A 20,566-nucleotide genomic window follows, 5' to 3' on the forward strand; every position below is an offset into this window, starting at 1 on the left:
CCCACTAGTGACACTGTAATATCAACATCCCTATTAACAAATCGAAGGGGAAAAGGGATGGGAGTGAAGACTTGAAAGGGTGTGAACTGGAAGTTGTTGCAAGGAAGAAAATTCAGAGGGAATAGGCAAAGAGAAAATAGGGAAAAGGAGAAAAAGGGAAGTAGCAGCAGTTGTGTAAAGAAGAAGAACGTATGGTCTCAGTAACACTCAACATGGTGGTAAGATACTGTCAAGGTTCCTTCCCCACTCTGAACTCTAGGGTACAGATGTGGGGACCTGCAGGAAAACTCCCTAACCTTATTTTTTACCACCTTAGGTTAAAACTTCCCCAAGGTACAAATTATTTTACCTTTTGCCCTTGGACTTTATCGCTGCCACCACCAAGTGTCTAACAAATATATAACAGGGAAAGAGCCTGCTTGGAAATGTCTTTCCCCCCAAAATCCTCCCCAAACCCTACACCCCCTTTCCTGGGGATGGCTTGATAAAAATCCTCACCAATTTGCATAGGTGAACACAGACCCAAATCCTTGGATCTTAAGAACAATGAAAAAGCAATCAGGTTCTTAAAAGAAGAATTTTAATTGAAGAAAAAAAGTAAAAGAATCACCTCTGTAAAATCAGGATGGTAAATACCTTACAGGGTAATCAGATTCAAAACATAGAGAATCCCTCTAGGCAAAACCTTAAATTACAAAGAGACACAAAAACAGGAATATACATTCCATTCAGCACAGCTTATTTTATCAGCCATTTAAACAAAACAGAATCTAACACATATCTAGCTAGACTACTTACTAAGTTCTAAGACTCCATTCCTTTTCTGTTCCCGGCAAAAGTATCACCCAGACAGAGAGACCCTTTGTTTCCCCCCGCCCCAGCTTTGAAAGTATCTTCTCTCCTCATTGGTCATTTGGTCAGGTGCCAGAGAGGTTATCTTAGCTTCTTAACCCTTTACAGGTAAAAGGGTTTTTCCTCTGGCCAGGAGGGATTTTAAAGGTGTTTACCCTTCCCTGTATATTTATGACAGATACCAACTAAATTTTTATTTATTTGGTATTACATAATCTTTATGCAACTTATTGAAATCAGTGGTAGATCCACAGCAGATTGAGTTATTTAAAAGAAATCCTGAATTTATAGTCATCTCCCTTTTCTATATATAGACATGAAAACACCCCTGCTTTAGTGATTTGCATCACTTGTGATCTTTGATTAGGCTGTCATGGACAGGTGCTTTGAGTCCCATATGACTTGTACTTGTGAATTTCATCTAAGAGTGTAGCATATAAATTAAGGCTCCAGTCATGTGATGGATACATGGGCACATTGTAAGAGTAAGGGCTAAGTGCCACAGAGCAGAGACCCAGGCCATGAACCATACATGTTACTGTATCAGTGGATTTCAGCATATGGCTAAGTATTTTAAAAAAAACCCACCTTATCTGATAATCTGAACATCAAAATACCAGCAGAAATGAAAAGATCAGGTGGTTGGCTGGTTATTTCATTTAGACTATGTTCTTCAGGATCCAGCTTCAATCATGCAGAATTAGGTGGTTGTGTTCAAGTTCATTCACCATTCCTATAAATGCCTGATTTGTTACACCCATGCAGGAATATGGAAGAGTCTGTAGCTCATGAGAATGAAAAAGGCAGATGGAAAGATTGATGCTTGTGTTACTTATGCATTATTGAAGCTGTACGTAGATTACCGCCCAAGAGACATATTAATAATCAACATGCTACCACCACAGCTATCTTCTAAGTATTGGACCCAATTGATAAGCTGATGGTGATGTACCTGTATGGTAATGGCAGGCAAGAGTTGACATAAATTAGATGAGAGCACAGGGGTCACATTGGTGACTGACTGGGAAATCTCGTCATGTCTGGAGTTTGAATTAGATTAAGATAGGGTGAGTCCACTCTTCTCCCCACACCACTTAAGGAGAGGTGCAGGAGGGAAGATTCCCCAAGCCCGGAGGATGAGGAGAAGCTCTGCTCCCCGTGCCATTCTTTACTTTAACCCCTGGTTATGTCCCTTTTCTGTGCCTTGGTTTCCCAGGGGTGAAAGAGAAGCAGTCTGTTAGGGATGGGAGAGGCTCAGCTGCTGCAGAAGGAGGAACGGAGCAGGAGCCTGGTATACGTACCACTCCCTCAGTACTTGATGCAGGGAGACATGCTGTGCTGTTAGGGCATTGTAAAAGGGGGTTGAAGACTGCTTCATAGTGCTAGTCCCCGCATAGCACTGTCAGCTGGTGCAACGCTATCATTGCACTTCACAGAGGAGGTTGCAGGACTTTGTGTGAACACAGGGGTCGGCCTGGGAAGTTGTTGAATCAGGACCCTATAAAGCTAAATAAAGAAGGGAAAAAATTTAAAAGTTGTATATGAACTTTTATCTGTCTCTGCATAGGGCCCCACCAAATTCATGGTCATGAAAAACGCATCACAGACCGTGAAATCTGGTCTCCTGATGTGAAATCTGGTCTTTTATGTGCTTTTAACCAATACTATACAGATTTCATGGGGGAGACCAGCGTTTCTCAAATTGAGGATCCTCACCTAAAAGGGGGTGCAGGGAGGAGTCATGGTATTGCCACCCATACTTCCGCGTAGCCTTCAGAGCTAGCTGGAGAACAGCGGCTGTTGTCCAGGTGCCCAACTCTGAAGGCAGTGCCCCACCAGCAGGAGCGCAGAAGTAAGGGTGGCAATATCATACCATGCCACCCTTACATCTCTGTTACTGCCTTCAGAGCTGGGTGGCCAGAGAGTGGTGGCTGCTGTCTAAGGGGCCCAGCTCTGCCGGCAGCAGCACAGAAGTAAGCATGGCAATACCATGCCACGCCATCCCTATTTCTCTGCTGCTGCTGATGGCGGCTCTGCCTTCAGAGCTAGGCTCCTTACCAGCAGCTGCTGCTCTCCAATGGCCAAGCTCTGAAGGCAGCACAGAAGTAAGCCAACCCCCGCTACAGTAATCTTGCAACCCCCCCCTACCTCCTGCAACTCCTTTTTGGGTCAGGAATCCTGTAATTACAACTCCCTGAAATTTCAGATTTAAATAGCTGAAATCATAAAATGTATGATTTTTAAAATCCTATGACCATGAAATTGACCAAAATGGACAGTGAATTTCGTAGGGCCCAAGCTATCTAGGTATGCCAGGTGTCCAGTGTTTGACTGGAACACCTGGTCGAAATGGGACGCTGGCTGCTCCAGTTAGCACCACTAACTGGGCCGTTAAAAGTTCGGTTTGCGGTGCAGTAGGGCTAAGGCAGGCTCCCTACCTGGCTCCCCAGAAGCAGCGACACATTCCTTGGCTCCTAGGTGGAGGCACGGCCATGGGCACTCCGTGCACTGCTCCCACCCTGAGCTCAGGCTCTGCAGCTCCTATGAGCCGGGAAACACTGCAGGGGTGGTGCCAGCGGTCAGAGGCAGCTCCCAGAGCAGGATATGTCACTGCTTCCGGGGAAGCCGCCCGAGGTGAGCACCATCCAGAGCCCACGCCCCAAACCCCTGCCCAAGCTGGGAATCCCCTCCCGCACTCTAAACCCCCCAGCCTACAGCCCCCTCCTGCATCCCAGAGCCTGCACCCCCAGCCAGAGCACTCACCCACCCTCCAGCACCCCAACCCCCTACCCCAGTCCAAAGCCCCCTCCTGCACCCTGAACACCTCATTTCTGGCCCCACCCTGGAGCTCACACACTGAGCCGGTATCCCCTGCCACACCACAACCCCCTGCCCCACCTCCCTCATTTGTGGCTCTATCCAGGAGCCCCCGCCCCCCGCATCAGAGCCCCCTAACTCCCTTCCACACCACTGCCCCAACTCCCTGAAAATGAGCACGTGAGGGTGTCGGAGAGCGAGCAACAGAGCCATGGGGGATGGAAGAAGTGGGGGTGTGTGACCTTGGGGAAGAGGCGGGACAAGGGTAGTTAGAGAGTTGCCAGCCTTATCGGGGAGGGGTGGGGTGGCACAGCCTATCAGATGGGGGCCCTGAGGCGCGGAGCGATCAGACGGGGGCGCTGAGGGAAGGGCGGCTGACGGGTCACAGGAGGACGCGCTATTCCAGCTGGTGCCTCACCCCAGCCACAGACCCTTCGTCTGGTTCCCGCGCCGTCTGGGCCAACCCCTAAGCCCGCCCTGCCGCAGGAAAGGGGCCGGCTTCGCCTGCGTTCTTGCGCCGTCTCCGCAGCTCCTGCCCCACCCGCGCGGGCTGTGTCTTCGCGCTCTGCGCCTGCCGGGAAGGGGATCGGCGAGGCCCCGGATGGAGCCAAGATGGTGGCGCTGGCGGTGCCTGGGCTGTCGGCTTTGAAGCGGCTTTGTAGCGTCGCGCTCTTCGTCTCGCAGCTCTATGTGTTCTCGGGCCGCGGTGAGTGCGGTCGGCACCCGTCCTCCTCGGGGCTCGTCTGCCACCCGCCGCCTAAGGGCGAGGGAGGGGCCGCGGCACTGCGCGGCCAGGGAAGGTGGCTCCCCGCAGACTCCCCCGAGCTTTGCCCTCCCCGGTTGTAGGCCGGTAGGAGAAGCCATGGCGTCCGAGCCGGCGTCCCGTGCCATCATCCCACTGCCCTGCCGTCCTCATGCAGCCGCCCCTCCTGTCTGAGCTCGGGCTGACGGTGCCTGTAGACCTAGCCCAGGGCCCTGCCTGCTCTGTGCCAACATGACCCCGGTCTGCGTTTCTTTTTCTCCGTGCTGCTGCGCCGTGTGCTGGTGGTCTGGCTGCCTCTGTTGGGGAGGTGACTGCTTTGTGGTGGTGTAGTTTAATTAGCTGCGTGAACAACAACATGTCAAAGTGATATAAGGAAATAATTTTGTACAGGGTATAATTCATCTGTGGAACTCATTGCCACAGGAATCTTGGTGTGGCCAAGAGTTAAGGACTCAAGAAAGAATTAGGCTTTTATGGGACTAATGAGGATCTTCAACAAACGTTAGGTAGATTAAAATGACTTTTAGATGGAATCTGCCTAAACAGCACTTTGTCTTGAAAAGTGTTATAGTCTAAAAAATGTTACCATGTTGTTTATAAGGTATTTTGGGTTTCTCAACAGCATGTGGTTATATACATGCGGTAAACATGTTTATTTTCCCATCCTGGTGTGCACCACATACCCTGTGTGATCATGTATTATGGGTATAATTTGTGTTTTGTTTTGTTATGAAGGTGAGTAGTCCCACCAAGTCAATGGAACTACTTACATGAGCGGAGTTGAATATTACTAAGTGTTTGTAGAACTGGGGCCATAGTCTCCAGCCAGTTCTGTGGTGCAGTTTTCTTACTAAAATGGCCAGTGAGTTACTTGATGTTTAATTATTTTTGTTCTGTAATAGACAGTATACTGTAACATTTGCATTCCAAACAGTGTAGCTTCCTATTAGGTCCCAAAAACTTAATTTGTTTCTCATCAGTTTCACTCTTAAAATTAATTTTTATTGTCTTACATGGAGTAAAATGCAAAACCCTAATGAACAAAGTAGGGGAATCTGTGGAGCTCTTTAAATATTAATTTTATCCCAAAGACCCTTCTTAATGTCAAGAAAGCAGCTTGATGTTTTATGTTAGAGTGCTAGAATTAAACAGTGTTTGAAGACCAGTTAAATTCTAGGATTATTATATTCTCTTAACAGTAACTGAAATGCATTGAATCTGTTAATTTTTCTTATAGCAGGATCCTTGATGACAACAGAGCACTCAAAACAACAGTTTGTGTCTACAAAAGGTGTAACATCTCCAAGTACAAGTACTCCATATACTAGAGCAACAGGTACAAGGGTTTGTTCTTCTGTTATAGCTCCTAAGAAAACAATAGATTTATAGGTTTCAGAGTAACAGCCGTGTTAGTCTGTATTCGTAAAAAGAAAAAAGAAAAGGAGTACTTGTGGCACCTTAGAGACTAACCAGTTTATTTGAGCATGAGCTTTCGTGAGCTACAGCTCACTTCATCGGATGCATAGCATATTGTGGAAACTGCAGAAGACATTATATACACACAGAGACCATGAAACAAAACTTCCTCCCACCCAAGGCCCGAAGGGACCCTTGTGATAATATAGTCTGACCTCCTGTATCACACAGACCATAGAATTTCCCAAAATAATGTATGCTGCACATCTTTTAGAAAAACATAATCTTGAATTTTGATTCAAAATTGTTAGTGTTAGAGAATCCACCACAACCCTTGGTAAACTGTTCCAATGATATCCTTATAAGCTTTTTTCCTAATAGTCCTGAGTTTAAGAGTAAAATCGTTGAATGAGGTATTAGAAAACTAACTGTACAGAGTGTTTCATCATTAAAAGGTACACTGCACCCTGTGGGTATGTCTACGTTGCAGTTAGATATCCACACTGGCCAGCACCAGCTGACTTGGGCTTGCGTGGCTCGGGTTAAGGGGCTGTTTAATTGTGGTGTAGAAGCTGGGGCTCAGGGTCCAGCCCAAACTCTGGGACCCTCCACCTCATGGGGTCCTAGAACCCTGAGCCCCGTGTCTACATCATAGTTAAACAGCCCCTTAGCCTGAGGGCCCCCCCGCCCCCGAGCCTGAGTCAGGCAGCACAGGCCAGCCCTGGGTTTTTAATTGCAGTGTAGACATACCCTGAGGCACCATGAATTATTTTCCAAAAGATCATAACTACTAGTTAGGGTTGTATAAATAAAGAACCCATCCGTGCAAACCCCACATGATCATTTAAGGGGACCTACATTCACAGACTTGACACCTGCATGTCACATTAGCCCAGGGGTGGCCAATCTGAGCCTGAGAAGGAGCCAGAATTTACCAATGTACGTTGCCAAAGAGCCACAGTAATATGTCAGAAGCTCCCCATCCGCTCCCAGCACCTCCTGCCCACCGATCAGTGCCTCCCCCTCCCTCCCCACACCTCCTGATCAGCTGTTTTGTGGCATGCAGGAGGTGGGAGGAGAGGAACCAGGGCACAGCAGGCTCAGGGGAGGGGGCGGGAAGGGGTGGAGTGGGGGCAGGGTCTGTGGCAGAGCCAGGGGGTGAGCAGCGCTCTTCTTCCCTTCCCCCCCACCCCCGGGGCACATTGGAAAGTTGGCACCTGTAGCTCCAACCCTGGAGTCGGTGCCTATACAAGGAGCTGAATATTAACTTCTGAAGAGCTGCATGTGGCTCCGGAGCCACAGATTAGCCACCCCTGTGATAAACCATTCAGTGACACTCCATGCTTCCACACAGGTTGGATATAAAACAATGATTTCTTTTTTTTTTTTAAACCAAAAACCTAAAATGTTGCATTTTTATTTGACTCTCACTTTTTGTTTACATTTTTTTCTTTTTTAAAAGTAAACCTATTTAAAATTACATTTCAAATTGACAATCTAGGGTAATCTATTAACTAGTTTAATTAACTAAAAGATTCAAGAAGAACATGTTTGCTGCTGAAGTTCTAAAGAAAAGTTGTAAAGTCCACTGGTCTGGTGGAAGTCACTTTTGAAGTGCTAAGCCAGATTTGACAGCAGTAGCCTCTTGTGCAGGCACAGAGAATATTTTCTTAATTTGAGTTCATACAACTAGTTCAGTTCAATGACTTGCTTATTCAAAGTTGAGAAACTGATTGGGAAATGAAAAAGCAGGAAATCTTGTTTTCCTTAGAAACTAGAAATAAAAGCAAGGTGTTAGAGGATGAGCTCTACTAGTTCTGGAATATTGATGGAAATGGTGACTAAGGACAATCAGTACAATTCACTATTTACAGATAATACTTCCTTTGTGTAATAAATCAGCTTTAAATGCAAAATATTTTTTGATAAGTTTTTTTTCTTATATATACAGCAAATTAAAAGTAGTCTTATTTAATAGAAAACAATTTTAAAATAATGCTTTTTGTGCATTTTTAATTTAATTCCAATTTCTATCCAAATGCAGATTGACACAAGGCATGAGTAAAAATTAATCTAGTAAATAAGAGGTCATTCATAATGTTTACAAGTAAAAAAGTAAATTAAATAAATCTGAAAACATGAAGCTTTATAATTTCTTAAATGTGTATTGACATAGTGTATCCCCCTGGTTAGCAAAGAGAAGTTTGAAATATAGCGTAAAGGCTATATTAAGATGCAAATCAACACGTTTTAATGATTACCTACCAATGAGAATCAACCTTCATTTAGGAAAACAGTTAAAGGACACCTGCAAAACAAGATTAACATTGATTTAAATCTTGATTAAATCAGGTATTTTAATTGCTATACTGAGCTTCCATAAGAATCTGCTTCCACCTCACACCCTATTCAAATATAGGTAATTCATTGTTATGCAAAACTTCAACTCCAGTCTCCACAGTATTTACATACTTACTGTTCGCAAATGTGCACTGGGTAAGTGTGTGATAACTTAGGTGTTTTGTGGAGAAAGTATGAGGTTAGAGTTAAGTTTTCTGGATGTGAGTTGGAAATGGGTTCCTTGGGGATGGGTGGAATAGGTCAGTGAGTGGCTAATGTGATGTGTGGATTTTGGCATTTGTGAAATAAATAAATAAAAGATACATCACTCCTTGAATGCTGCATACAGTTCTGGTTGCCCCATCTCAAAAAAGGTATTTTACAATTGGAAGAGGTGCAGAGAAGGGCAACAAAAATGATTAAGGGTATGGAACAGCTTCCGTATAAGAAGAGATTTTTAAAAGACTGTCTCTTCTGAGTTGAACAAAGAGATGACTGAGTGGGAGATGACAAAGGTCTATAAAATCACAAATGGTGTGGAGAAAGTGAATAGGGAAATGTTGTTGTTTACCCCTTCACATAACACAAGAACCAGGGATCGCCCAATGAAATTAATAGACAGCATGTTTAAAACGAATATAAGAAAGTATTTCACACAATGTCCAGTCAACCTGTGGCATTCATTGCCATGGGATGTTGTGGAGGCCAAAAGTATAGCTGGATTCAAAAAACAATTAGATAAGTTCATGGAGGGTAGGTCCATGAATGGCTGTTTCCCATGCTCTGTTTATCTAAACCTCTGACTGCCAGAACCTGGCCCTGGATGACAGGATGGATCACTCAATAATTGCCCTGTTCTGTTCATTCCCTCTGAAGCATTTGGCACTGGCTGCTGTTGGAAGACAGGAAACTGGGTTAGATGGACCGTTGGTCTGACTCAGGATGGCCATTCTTATATTTACACATTCTTAAGATCCCCTTAACACAAATAACTTTTGTTAGCAGCTGAAGACCCCAACTGAAATCAGCCCCATTGCACAAACTTAGTAAGACAGTTCTGCCTCAGAAGGCTTACAAGAACAAGATAAAGGGTGGGACAAGAACAAGATAAAGGGTGGGGACAAGACACATGCAGACATGGTTAGAGTGACTTGGCCAGGGTCACACAGCAGGTCCATAACAGAGCCAGGTATAGAACCAAGGTCTCTGATAATTTTTCTGCTTTTATGGGGTTGCATGGGTAGTGCCCTTGCGGAGGCTTGGATGAAGAATAAATTTGGTGGAGGGGAGAGCATAGTGGCAGGTCTCAGCCAGTGAACTATAAATTAAGTGTAAAATGGGCTACTGTTAATAACTGGCATTTGTGAGACTAGTATAAGAAGCAGAAGTTGTGCTAAGAAGTGATTTCATTTTGACACTTGTAGCTTGAGTGTTTATGGAAGAGAGTAAAAGTGTCTAATCTGACTAGTAATTTAACAGTAATAAAAACAGTTATTCAGAGTTCAGTTCCTTTACTGATATGATGTCAGATAACCAGGCTTAATCAGTTTATTAATCAAAGGTAGATAAGCACAATACAGAAAGTTTAATACACTACCAGTATCGGGAACAGTCTTGGTGTTTACATCTTTAGTCTGTTCCAAAATATTAGATCAATTCTGCTTCTGTTTATATTCGTCTTGTTTACAACAGATCGAAGATTCCACAAATTTTAGTGTACTACCAAAGACCGTACACCCTTCCTCTATTTAGTACTGTATATATATTTTATAGAGGACAAAGACCACTTACCAACCATACCTAGCAGACTGTTCATATTTGGTGAGACTCAACAGAATATCCATCTTATTCTGACAGATGATACACATGCGAAGGAAAGAGAGGTTACAGCAGTTTAAGGCCAAGTACATTTCCACAAGAAATCTATTATCAATACAAAGCATTCTGAGAGTACATTTTATAATTATACAACTTAGCATGACTATAAAGCATTCTGAAAATATGATATTGGCTAATAGAACTCTGTAAATATGTTTGAGATCTTATTAATGTTTAAACACTTTGAGGTCTTTGGATAAATATATTGGTTCATGATTTTCATCATGGCAAAAAGTTAAGGTAACAGTACAGAACCTTGTGTCACTCCACTAAGGCTAGTGGTTGTTAATGTATTAATCTCAAAAAGGGCAGAGATGTCAGAACTTTACAGACAGCACAAAATTATGTAGGTTAGTCAAGATCAGAGAAGACCATGAAGAATGTCAAATGAAGTTAAGTGAATGAAGAACACATTGGATGATGAAATTGTTTTGTGAACACTGGAGGAAAAATTTTAAACTACTCAGACGCCTTCTAGTTACTAGTTCTAAATTAACTCTGTTAACTGGAGATGGGGAAGAGAGACCTGGATGTCATTTTTGGATAGCTCACTGCTCATCAGCAGTCATAAAAGCAAACAGTGTTAAAATGCCTAAGGAGCAGGATGGGTGGTAATATGGAAAATACTATCCCATTATATAAATCAGTAACGTAACCTGTAATACTGTGTTCCGTTCTGGTCACCCCATCTCAAAAAGGATAAGTAAAAACTACAGGGACATGTATTTTCTATTTCTCATTATATAAGCCCTTTGCTATTTAATATTTTTATTAATGTGAAATAAAACACAAAATCACTACTGATAAAGTTTTCAAATGACACAGATTGGGTAAGTGGTAAATAATGAAGAGGACAGGTCACTGATATAGAACAATCTGGATCACTTGGTAAGCTGGGCGCAAGCAAACAATACATGTTTTAATATGGTCAAATGTAAAACTGTTCATCTAGGAACCAAGAATGTAGGCCATACTTCTGTGATGGAGGACTTTATCCTGGGAAGCAGTGACTCTGAAAAGGACTTTGGGGTCCTGGTGGATAATCACCTGAGCATAAGCTCCCAGGGCAATGCTGTGGCCAAAATTGTTTTTATGATCTTTGGATGCATAAACAGGAATCTCAAGTAGGAGTAGGGTTATTGCTATCTCTGTATTGAGATTAATATGACCACTACTGGGGGAGAGTGTCCTGTTCTGGTGTCCACAATTCAAAAAGGTTGTTGATAAATTGGAGAGAATTCAGAGAAGAGCCACGAGAAGGATTCAAGAAGTGGAAAACATGCCTTACAGCTCAAAGAGTTCAGTCTATTTAGCTTAACAAAGAAGGTTAAGGGGTGACTTGATTACAGTCTGTAAGTACTTATGTGGGGGACAAATATTTGCTAATGGGCTCTTGAGTCTAGCAGGCAAAGGTATAACAAGATCTAATGGCTAGAAGTTGAAACTAGACATTCAGACTTTAAATAAGGTGTATATTTTTTAACAATGAGGGCAATTAATCATTGAAACGACTTACCAAGGGTTGTGGTGGCTTCTCTGTCACTGGCAATTTTTAAATCAAGATTGCATGTTTTTCTAAGAGAGATGCTGTAGTTGAAACAGGAATTAATTCAAGAATGTTCTATGGGCTATGTTATGCAAGATGTCAGACTAGAGCAGGGGTGGGCAAACTTTTTGGCCTGAGGGCCACATTGGGATTCCAAAACTGTGTGGAGGGCTGGGTAGGGAAGGCTGTGCCTCCCCAAATAGCCTGCCCCCCTCAGAACCCCTGACCTATCCAACCCCCCCTGCTCCTTGTCCCTGACCCTCCCCCCCCCCGTGACCCCACCCCCTAGCCAACCCCCTCCCTCCCCGCTCCCTGTCCCCCGACTGCCCTGACCCTTATCCACGCCCCCACCCGCTGACAGGCCCCCCCCAGACTCCCACGCCTATCCAACTGCCCCCTGCTCTGTGTCCCCTGACTGCCCCCTGGGACCTCCTGCCCCTTATCCAATCTCTCTGCCCCCTTACCATGCCACTCAGAGCACCAGGACTAACAGCCGTTCTGCCTGGCCAGAGCCAGCCACACTGCCTGGCAGGAGCTCGCCGCCCTGAGCACTGGGGGCATGGCAAGCTGAGGCTGCGGGGGCGGAGGGACAGCATGGGAGGGGCCGGGGGGCTAGCCTCCCTGACTGGGAGCTCAAGGGCTGGGCAGGACGGTCCCATGGGCCGTAGTTTGCCCATCTCTGGACTAGAGGATCACAGTGATCCCTTCTGGTCTTAGACACTATTCATCTAAAACAAAAGGACATTCAATTAAACTGAATGGTGGCAAATTCATAAGTTATAGAAAGTGGAGTATTTTAATGTAGTGCATAATTAGACGGGATTTTATTGTACAAGATATTACCGAAGTTTAAAGCATAGCCTGATTTTAAAAAAAAGAAAGAAAAGGATTCCATGTTTATATGGATAACAAGCATCCAAAGTTAGAACTGTAAAATATTTAAATGGCTTTGGAAAGAATATAAAGCTTCAGGTTATAAACTGACCTTTGATCTTAGTATCTTTGATAGGAAGAAATTTTCCCTGGGACAGATTATCCCATATTTTTTACTGGAGGGCAGGGGTCAGATTTGGCTCTGTGGTGTGAGCTGGGAGGTATGGGGAAGGAGAGTGTTAGGATGTATCAGTGCTTTGCCCACTACTGAAAACACCCACCAATTAATTATGGTGCTCCCCACAAAACTGACCACTTCATTCTGCCCTCCCCCCACTTGATTTAGATTCTCATACTCATACTTCACACACGACTGATGCAGAAAGACCGGCATCAGGATCTTGATCCATTTCCCAGGTTTGGAGGTGACAAACATGAGGGGGAGGAATCTTCACTCCCTACAGGAGGTCACAGGAACTGTTGCTCTCCAATCTGTGTTTGTATGCTCCAGCCCTGTGCTTTCAGGAGGGAGTAGTGGCTGATTGATGGCATGGTGGGACAAGGTAGTAATGGACTCTCAAATGCTGGTATATGGTATATGGCCAATGCTGGCTGCTGCTGAGCTCTGCTGCAGGGTTCTTCCTTTTGAAGCAGCTGATACTGGTTGCTGTTAGAGATGGGATACCTTAAAACATGAGCTACTGGTTTATGTTAGCTGTAAGTGGAGAGTACAGTAACTCCCCACTTAATGTCCTCTCGCTTAATGTTATTTTGATGTTGCGACCCTGCTCCATTTCAGAACATGCTCGTTTAATGTTGTGCAATGCTCCACTATAACATCGTTTGTCTGCCTACTTTGTCCATGGCTGGCAGCCACCCATCAACTTCCCTATGCCACTCCCACCCGCTGGCGGTCCCCGCGGATCAGCGCCTTCCCCCTGCTCTTCCTGCCTGCGGCAATCAACTGTCTTGCAGCATTCAGGAGGCTGGGGGGAGGAGTGAGGATGCAGTGTGCAGCCTTCCCCCTCCCTCCCTTGTCTCCTGCCCGCGGCAATTAGCTGGTTTGTGGCATTCAGGAGGGAGGCGGCGCGCCGCGTTGTCGCTCCTCCCCCAAACCTTCTGAATGCCGCAAGACAGCTGATTGCCATGGGCAGGAAGCGGGGCGAGCAGGGGGAAGGCGCTGATCCACGGGGTCCGCCTGCAGGCTGGGGGCGAAGGGGGTATAAGGGAGCTGATAGGGGGGGCTGCCAGCCTGTTTAATACCTGTATTAAATTGCTTATTTAAAATGTATATAATGCCTTTTGTCTGGCAAAAATTTTTTCCCCAGGAACCTAACCCCACCTATTTACATTAATTCTTATGGGGAAATTGGATTCGCTTAACATCGTTTCGCTTAAAGTTGCATTTTTCAGGAAAATAACTACAACGTTAAATGAGGAGTTAATATACTTTATTATGAAATTATTTAAAGTAACATACAGTAAAAGTGTGTGCCTATACAGTACTGTAGGTAATGCTGAAGCTCTTATTCTTAACAAATCCTTTCACCCTTCAGAGACTACAGAGATTCCATCTTATGTGAGTAAGTGTCCCAGCAATGGGCTGTGCAGCAAATTGCCTCCAGACTGCATGACTTGTAAAACGAACTTCTCCTGCGTATATGGGAAGCCAGCCACTTTTGATTGCAAGATTAAGCCACAAATTCATTGTGTTGTAAGTAATTAACCAATTTCTTTGTATATGGAATTTGTCACTTGTTAAAGGTACAGTGTAGTTTAAATTATGTCCTAAAACTTATAAAGATGTTACAAAACAAATTTCTAGGCATAAATACAGTTACCTAGCGAGTATAATTATTTCTTTAACACTTCTGTAGTATCCAGTACCCAACTATTTAAGGGCTGAATATAATATATAGGTAGCAAATAAAACAGCTTGTCCATCTTGTTCTGTCTTCTCACAGATTTCACTGCTGTGCAAAGTATTTTTTTATATCCTGTGAAACATTCTTGATATACTGTTTAAGATTATTTACATTGATAATACTGTCCTTTATAGGATCAGAGAAACAATGAAGTGGAGAATTTTACAATCAACATGACTTGCCAGTTTTGCTGGCAGCTTGAACCTGCTGATTATGTATGTACCAATTCTACAAGTTGCATGACAGTCTCTTGTCCGAGACAACGATATAACGCCACTTGTACAGTACATGATCATATTCATTGTCTAGGTAAGTTGGTCTACAAATGAATGGTTTAGAGGATTCTTTGTGAAGAATTCTTGAACATACTTTCGTTCAGTGTAGTAGATAAACGTGCATAAACTTATTTCAATGTCTGGTTTGTTTTTTGTTGAGATACTGTGCATTGTTTAGTTTCACTTTATGGTCTGACACTTAATATTTTAAAATTATGATATGGTGCTTTAGAACCGTTGTCTCAAGAGTAATCTTACATTAGGGTTATTGGGAGTGTTTTCTCTCCTGTGTTCACTTTCTTCAATGGAATTATTTGATGCAGCATCAACAGAATTTGCATTGAGGTGTGATTTATCGCATAAATTAAAAACATCCTGTCAATTAACATTTGAAATCACAAGACGTTTAATATAGGCTCTAAATCAAGAGACTTGGCTCCTTGAGTTTCCTTAATTTGGTGGTGGTTTGGTGGAAACCCATCTAGAAAGTATAGGGAATGGAGATAGTGTTCAGGCTTTCATATTGTGGTCTCATCAGAAAAGACAGGTTGAGTTACTGATGCTATTTAAATGCAGAACAGACATTTGTTGTGAGGAGTAATTTGGCATATGTGCGCCTCAAATTTCAGTTCCTGAGTCAATCTTTAGCCTTTGTTCATGGCATCAGAATTTGAATGTATTTCATTTCTCTTCTCAGGTAACCGTGTCTTTCCTAAGATGCTTTACTGCAACTGGACTGGAGGCTATAAATGGTCTACAGCCTTGGCACTAAGGTAGACTGAAAGTATTGCAGAACTTCAAGTTCAAATTATATATGAATGCCTTTCCTTAAATGGGTTTCTCTTTTCAATGGTGTATTTCCTAACCTTAAACTAAACTGAGTACAAAATATTTAATATTTTCTAAGACTTTTGACCAAAAGTATGCTTTATGATTTAATATAAAATGGCCAGTGTTAACTGTTTTCCATACTACTGGGGTCAGATTTAGGTATGTGTGTATTGGGTGGAGGGAGGTGGTATTCCTCCAAGTTTTGGCCCTAGAATAAGCTCCAATTAAGGGAATAACCAAAATGAGAGACTGTTTGTTTGTTTGTAATTTTGAACATCTGTACAATCTGTTGTGACTATGCATGTCGTACTGAATTTGGCTATCTCTTTGGGGCTTGATACCCTGGCTAGACTTTATTAGATTCCTTGACTGGAGGAAAGAAAACTGGTGGTGTTTCCCAAACAGCATCCACTCATGGTGCCAAAATGAACCCTTGCTCACTGTAGAGCAGGGGTAGTCAATAATTTTTAGTCAAGGCCCAGATTTCTTGGTCAAGCTATAGTCAAGGTCCAGACTCCAGAGAAACATTTTTCACGTCACAATAACAATGATGATGACGATAATAAGTAAGAAAGATTTTGCAGTCCATTCAAAAGCTTCTGGCGATCTGGATTTGGCCCATGGTTCACTTAGACTCTAAAAACAGGGATAGCCAATATCTATGAATACCGCACTTCCTTTTCTCATACACTTTAATGAACAACAAAACAGCTGCTAATGTTGAGATGTAAATTATCATTGGGCAGCTGAGATGAATGGGGCAGTTCACTCTTTTAGAGTTGTTCCAGACTTGGGTAGATGTCATTATGCTGGTTGTAGCTGGCTCATGACCGGTATCAGCTTTTAAAAAAAAACTGAGATCTTGGAACACAAGATGACAGCTTGGGAGAGGTGCCAGTATTCTATACTGTTAAACCAGGCTGTAACTTTTGATTCTTCACACAATAAGCACCAAAGTGTCATACTCACTGTGGTGGTTTGGATGTTGCCACAGGACCTCAATATGTTTGTACAACTTGACTATGAAACAAGAATTATTTCCTTTATATATTTTTTTTAAATTCATTCAAAATTCCCCTAAAAGGTACATTATATAAGGGCTGATATGAGAGCCTGTACTACATAATTTATCATAAGTTATGTGAACAAAAATGGTAATAGACGTTTTGTTAGAAAACTGGTCTGACATGCTCTCTTTTGGAGCTAGAACCGTTCCCTTCTCTGTCTGCAGCTGGAGAAACTAAGCTTTACCCAAACACCACAAGAGCAGAGTCTCCTCCCTCTAGCACCTTTCAGCCCCTGCCAGTTCAGGAAACTTTGGAGCCCAAAGTCAGAGCAGCTCACTAGCCAACTTTCTTTTTATGGAGAGAAGCTTAAAATAACATAAATCATTTCATACACCTCTACCCTGATATAATGCGACCTGAGAAACGCGGGTTCGCATACAACGCAGTAAAAGTCCGACACGCTGCTCTGAGCAGCGTGTTAAGGGTGCTGGGCCGGGGCAGAGGGTCTCAGGGGCGGTCAGGGGCTCCCCGCAGGGTCTGGGAGGCAGGAGCTCTGGGGGGGGGCACTTTTGGGGGCCCAACAGTCTCAGAGTGGGCTAGGGCGAGGGAAGCATGGGGTAGGGGACTTCAGGGAAGGGATCCCCCTGCACTCACCGGCAGTGGTGGAAGCGGAGCAGCCCAGCCTCCGCCTGCTCCACTCCGCCAGCTCCCAGCCGCAGCGCTCCGCTTCCCACTGCCGGTGAGAGCAGGACCTTTCCCCAACACCCCCCCACACCCCCCTGTGACACGGCTGGGGCCAGGGCAAGAAAGCAGAGCAGGCTGGGGCTGCGTTGCTGCGCTTCCCGCTGCCGGTGAGCGCGGAGGGCGTCCTTTCCCCAACCTCCCCGCACTCACCGGTGGCGAGAAGCGGAGCAACGTGGCTGGGAGCTGGCAGAGTGGAGCGGGCTGGGGCCACGTTGCTCTGCTTCCTGCTGCCGCCGGTGAGTGCCTGTCAGATGGCGGGGTGTGTGGATAGGGACAGGGAGCACCGGGGGGTTGAGTAAGGGGTGGGGTCCTAGGGGTGATTAGGGACGGGGGTCTCTGGAGGGGGCAGTCAGGGAACAAGGAACGGGGGGGGGGGGCCAAAGCAAGTTCAGTATAACGCGGTCTCACCTATAACGTGGTGAGATTTTTTTTTTTGTCTCCTGAGGACCGCGTTATATCGCGGTAGAGGTGTATCTTGTATCTGCAGAGTTTCACAGAAGACTTGGAGAAATATTTTTAATTAAGAACTAGTGCTTTTTAATACATATTTCTATCAAAACATTTTTACCACTATTACTTTTAGAGTCCTCCAGCCACTTTGCATAAGATATTCATAGTTTCCTGAGCCTATATATGATATGATATATATATAAAATTACTATCAGTGTGCTGTAAATATTTAAAGGTGAGTTGACATCCAAATTCGGGATTCTCCACAACTATGTTAATGAATTATGTTGTATTCCTAGCATCACCCTTGGTGGATTTGGAGCAGATCGTTTCTACTTGGGCCAGTGGAGGGAAGGTCTGGGCAAACTCTTCAGCTTTGGTGGACTGGGAATATGGACGCTAATAGATGTGCTACTAATAGGAGTTGGATACGTGGGGCCTGCAGATGGATCTCTCTACATTTAAGTATACACAAAACATGATCCAGAGAAGGATCAAATTTGCGAAGGAGCCTAAAAAAATATATATAGAAATTGGTCCTTAAAGGTAGAACTAGGAACACGTTCCCTGTGTGCACATATTTTAATGTACAGTATCTGTACTTAACCTGCCTTGAACTAAGGTAAAATAAATGAGTGGATCACTAAACAGTGTTTATTTGTAATTAATTTCCTTTGGCTTGCAAGTACTGTATTTTTTTTCTATGAAAAATGTTTAAGTTGCACAGCTAAACAAGTTTACTACTGTTCCTGAAGAAAATATAAACTAATTAAAATATTAAATTAAGAATTGCTTACCTCTTATTTGTATGTTGTCTGAATTTAGCTAACAAGCTTCCCTAAATATGCTAGCAAGAATTTTTTTCATGTTTATGGCAAGATAAAGTGCTTTTGTAAACCTAAACTACTTGGGCAATATGTAGATTGCCATCTATTGTAATCTTAATTACATGTAGTTTCTCTTCTGTTTTTCACTTTGGGATATCACAAACTTAATTTTTCTGCTGTAATTGTAAATTTGTGGCTTTTTAGAATTAGTATGCAATAACACTAAAAATGTAATATCTTAAATAACTTGAGAAGTACACTGCAGGACGCTTTCCAGCGTGCTGGTGTTTCTGCTTCGCCTTGACCTGAGAGAGAATTGTATATGGCAAAATTTTTGTGCTCTCAAACTTGCAGGGTGTTAATATAAATCTAAAAAGGAGATCTGGTAATTAACTTGTTTATCAGCTGAAGATTTGGTAACAAAGTATTTTTTTATTGAAAAGTTGTCTGATATTTACTTGTTTCCATAATGTCACTGAAGGTTAGTACATTCTAGAAGGCTGTAACATTTGTTTTCTGATTTTTTTTATTAGGCAATTCATATTTTCAACTTTTTTGGGTTTTTAAGTCCTACCTCTCACTTTCGTGTCCTCTTTCCAAGGTCCTCTATAGCAATCCAGTCTTAAATTGTGTGGCAGGACTCCTTGGCTTCTGCAGCACTAAACTGCACTACACTGAAAACTGTCAGTTGGATAAACTTAAATTGAATTAAATATGATGAAAATTAATGGAAGTAGTGTTGTGTTTTTATTTTCTATTCAGTTTTTTCTTGCTGCCACTCTTTCAATCTATACATGCATCTGGAAGGGGGAGAGGAGGAAAATAGTAATGCTCTTGGCAGCTCTGCCTGCAAAATAAACTTCACCCATGTAAGCTGTTCTTTTACAGTTGATTGTGTAGATACTATGAGCTCCACTAAGTTTGGCTTCCCCTTGTTAGGACTTGAATATGCTCCGAGGCTCCGTTGGGCTTCTTTGGCATGGTTCCTTTTTAATTAAGGGGAAAGAAGTGGTGATATCTTTCAAATACCACCATTTTTTTTAGCACTGTGACATGTCACTCACAGTAAACTTCAGATCTGTGTTCCTCTCGGTTCTTACAGGAGCAATGCAATTAGTTTAAATGGCAACTTTAACACAATTAATATTTTCCTGGGGTGAATGGGCAGGTCACACCTGTCAGAGTCACTGTTCCAGAGTTTCTGTAGAGTTACTGATATTGCTGAGTTGGGTACATACGGTTTACATTTTTGAGGCTTTATGTGACTACACAGTCACTAACTTTTATAAAAAGAAAAAGAGTACTTGTGGCACCTTAGAGACTAACAAATTTATTTGAGCATAAGCTTTCGTGAGCTACAGCTCACTTCATCGGATGCATGTAGCTCACGAAAGCTTATGCTCAAATAAATTTGTTAGTCTCTCAGGTGCCACCAAGTACTCCTTTTCGCGAATACAGACTAACACGGCTGCTACTCTAAAAACTAACTTTTATGGAAGCTGAAATTGTGGCGAATAAGATACCACTTTCAAAGAAGTGCTGTTGTATCTTAATAGTCCAAACCAGCTGAAATGAAGCTAAGCCTCTAAGCAAAGCATTACGGAGCATTACCTGTTGGCTCAGTGCTTTAGTGTTGAGATCTTCTATCGTTACCCAGCTCTTCCCTGGGCTGGTGACTGGTTAAATGTGGCTGCTTTGTGTTTCATATCCTGCTACTTACCACGTTGTATCTTTCAAGCACCGTCATTTATCCTCAAGAAAATAACTCCAGAATGTATTTGCTTCTCCTTCTTATCCTGAGCTGCTAGCTCTAGGGTGTCTCCTAGTCCTCTTGGAGCAGAAGGGTGTGTTGTGGCACAGAGCTGCCAGGGATGTAAGCAGTCATGCCCACCAGCTCAGGGGAGGAGCTCAGTTCATTTCAGGGCCTGGTATATTGGCTATAAAGCAAATCGACATCGTGGCAAAGGCCCTGTCAACCCCAGCATAGGTGCAGGAGCCTCAGGGAGAAGCCTGCTGCTGCCG

The 20,566-nt window shown here is 43.5% G+C and overlaps 1 protein-coding gene across 2 annotated transcripts; it reads left to right on the top strand.

Annotated features, from left to right (window-relative positions):
- Positions 1-4,176: 4,176 nt before the first annotated feature.
- Positions 4,177-19,231, top strand: TM2D3 (TM2 domain containing 3). 2 transcript variants are annotated; one of them, XM_074966218.1, is made up of 6 exons: positions 4,177-4,375; positions 5,670-5,768; positions 14,042-14,199; positions 14,545-14,719; positions 15,383-15,458; positions 18,017-19,231. In XM_074966218.1, the coding sequence occupies exons 1-6, from the start codon at positions 4,282-4,284 to the stop codon at positions 18,180-18,182; spliced, it is 768 nt and encodes a 255-aa protein (XP_074822319.1). In that variant the 5' UTR covers positions 4,177-4,281; the 3' UTR covers positions 18,183-19,231. The 2 variants fall into 2 exon arrangements, with proteins under 2 accessions (XP_074822319.1, XP_074822320.1); XM_074966219.1 differs by having other exon boundaries at positions 5,673-5,768.
- The last annotated feature ends 1,335 nt before the right edge of the window (positions 19,232-20,566 follow it).

The sequence above is a fragment of the Natator depressus genome, chromosome 10 (assembly GCF_965152275.1).
Source record: "Natator depressus isolate rNatDep1 chromosome 10, rNatDep2.hap1, whole genome shotgun sequence".
Taxonomy (NCBI): Eukaryota; Metazoa; Chordata; order Testudines; family Cheloniidae; genus Natator; species Natator depressus.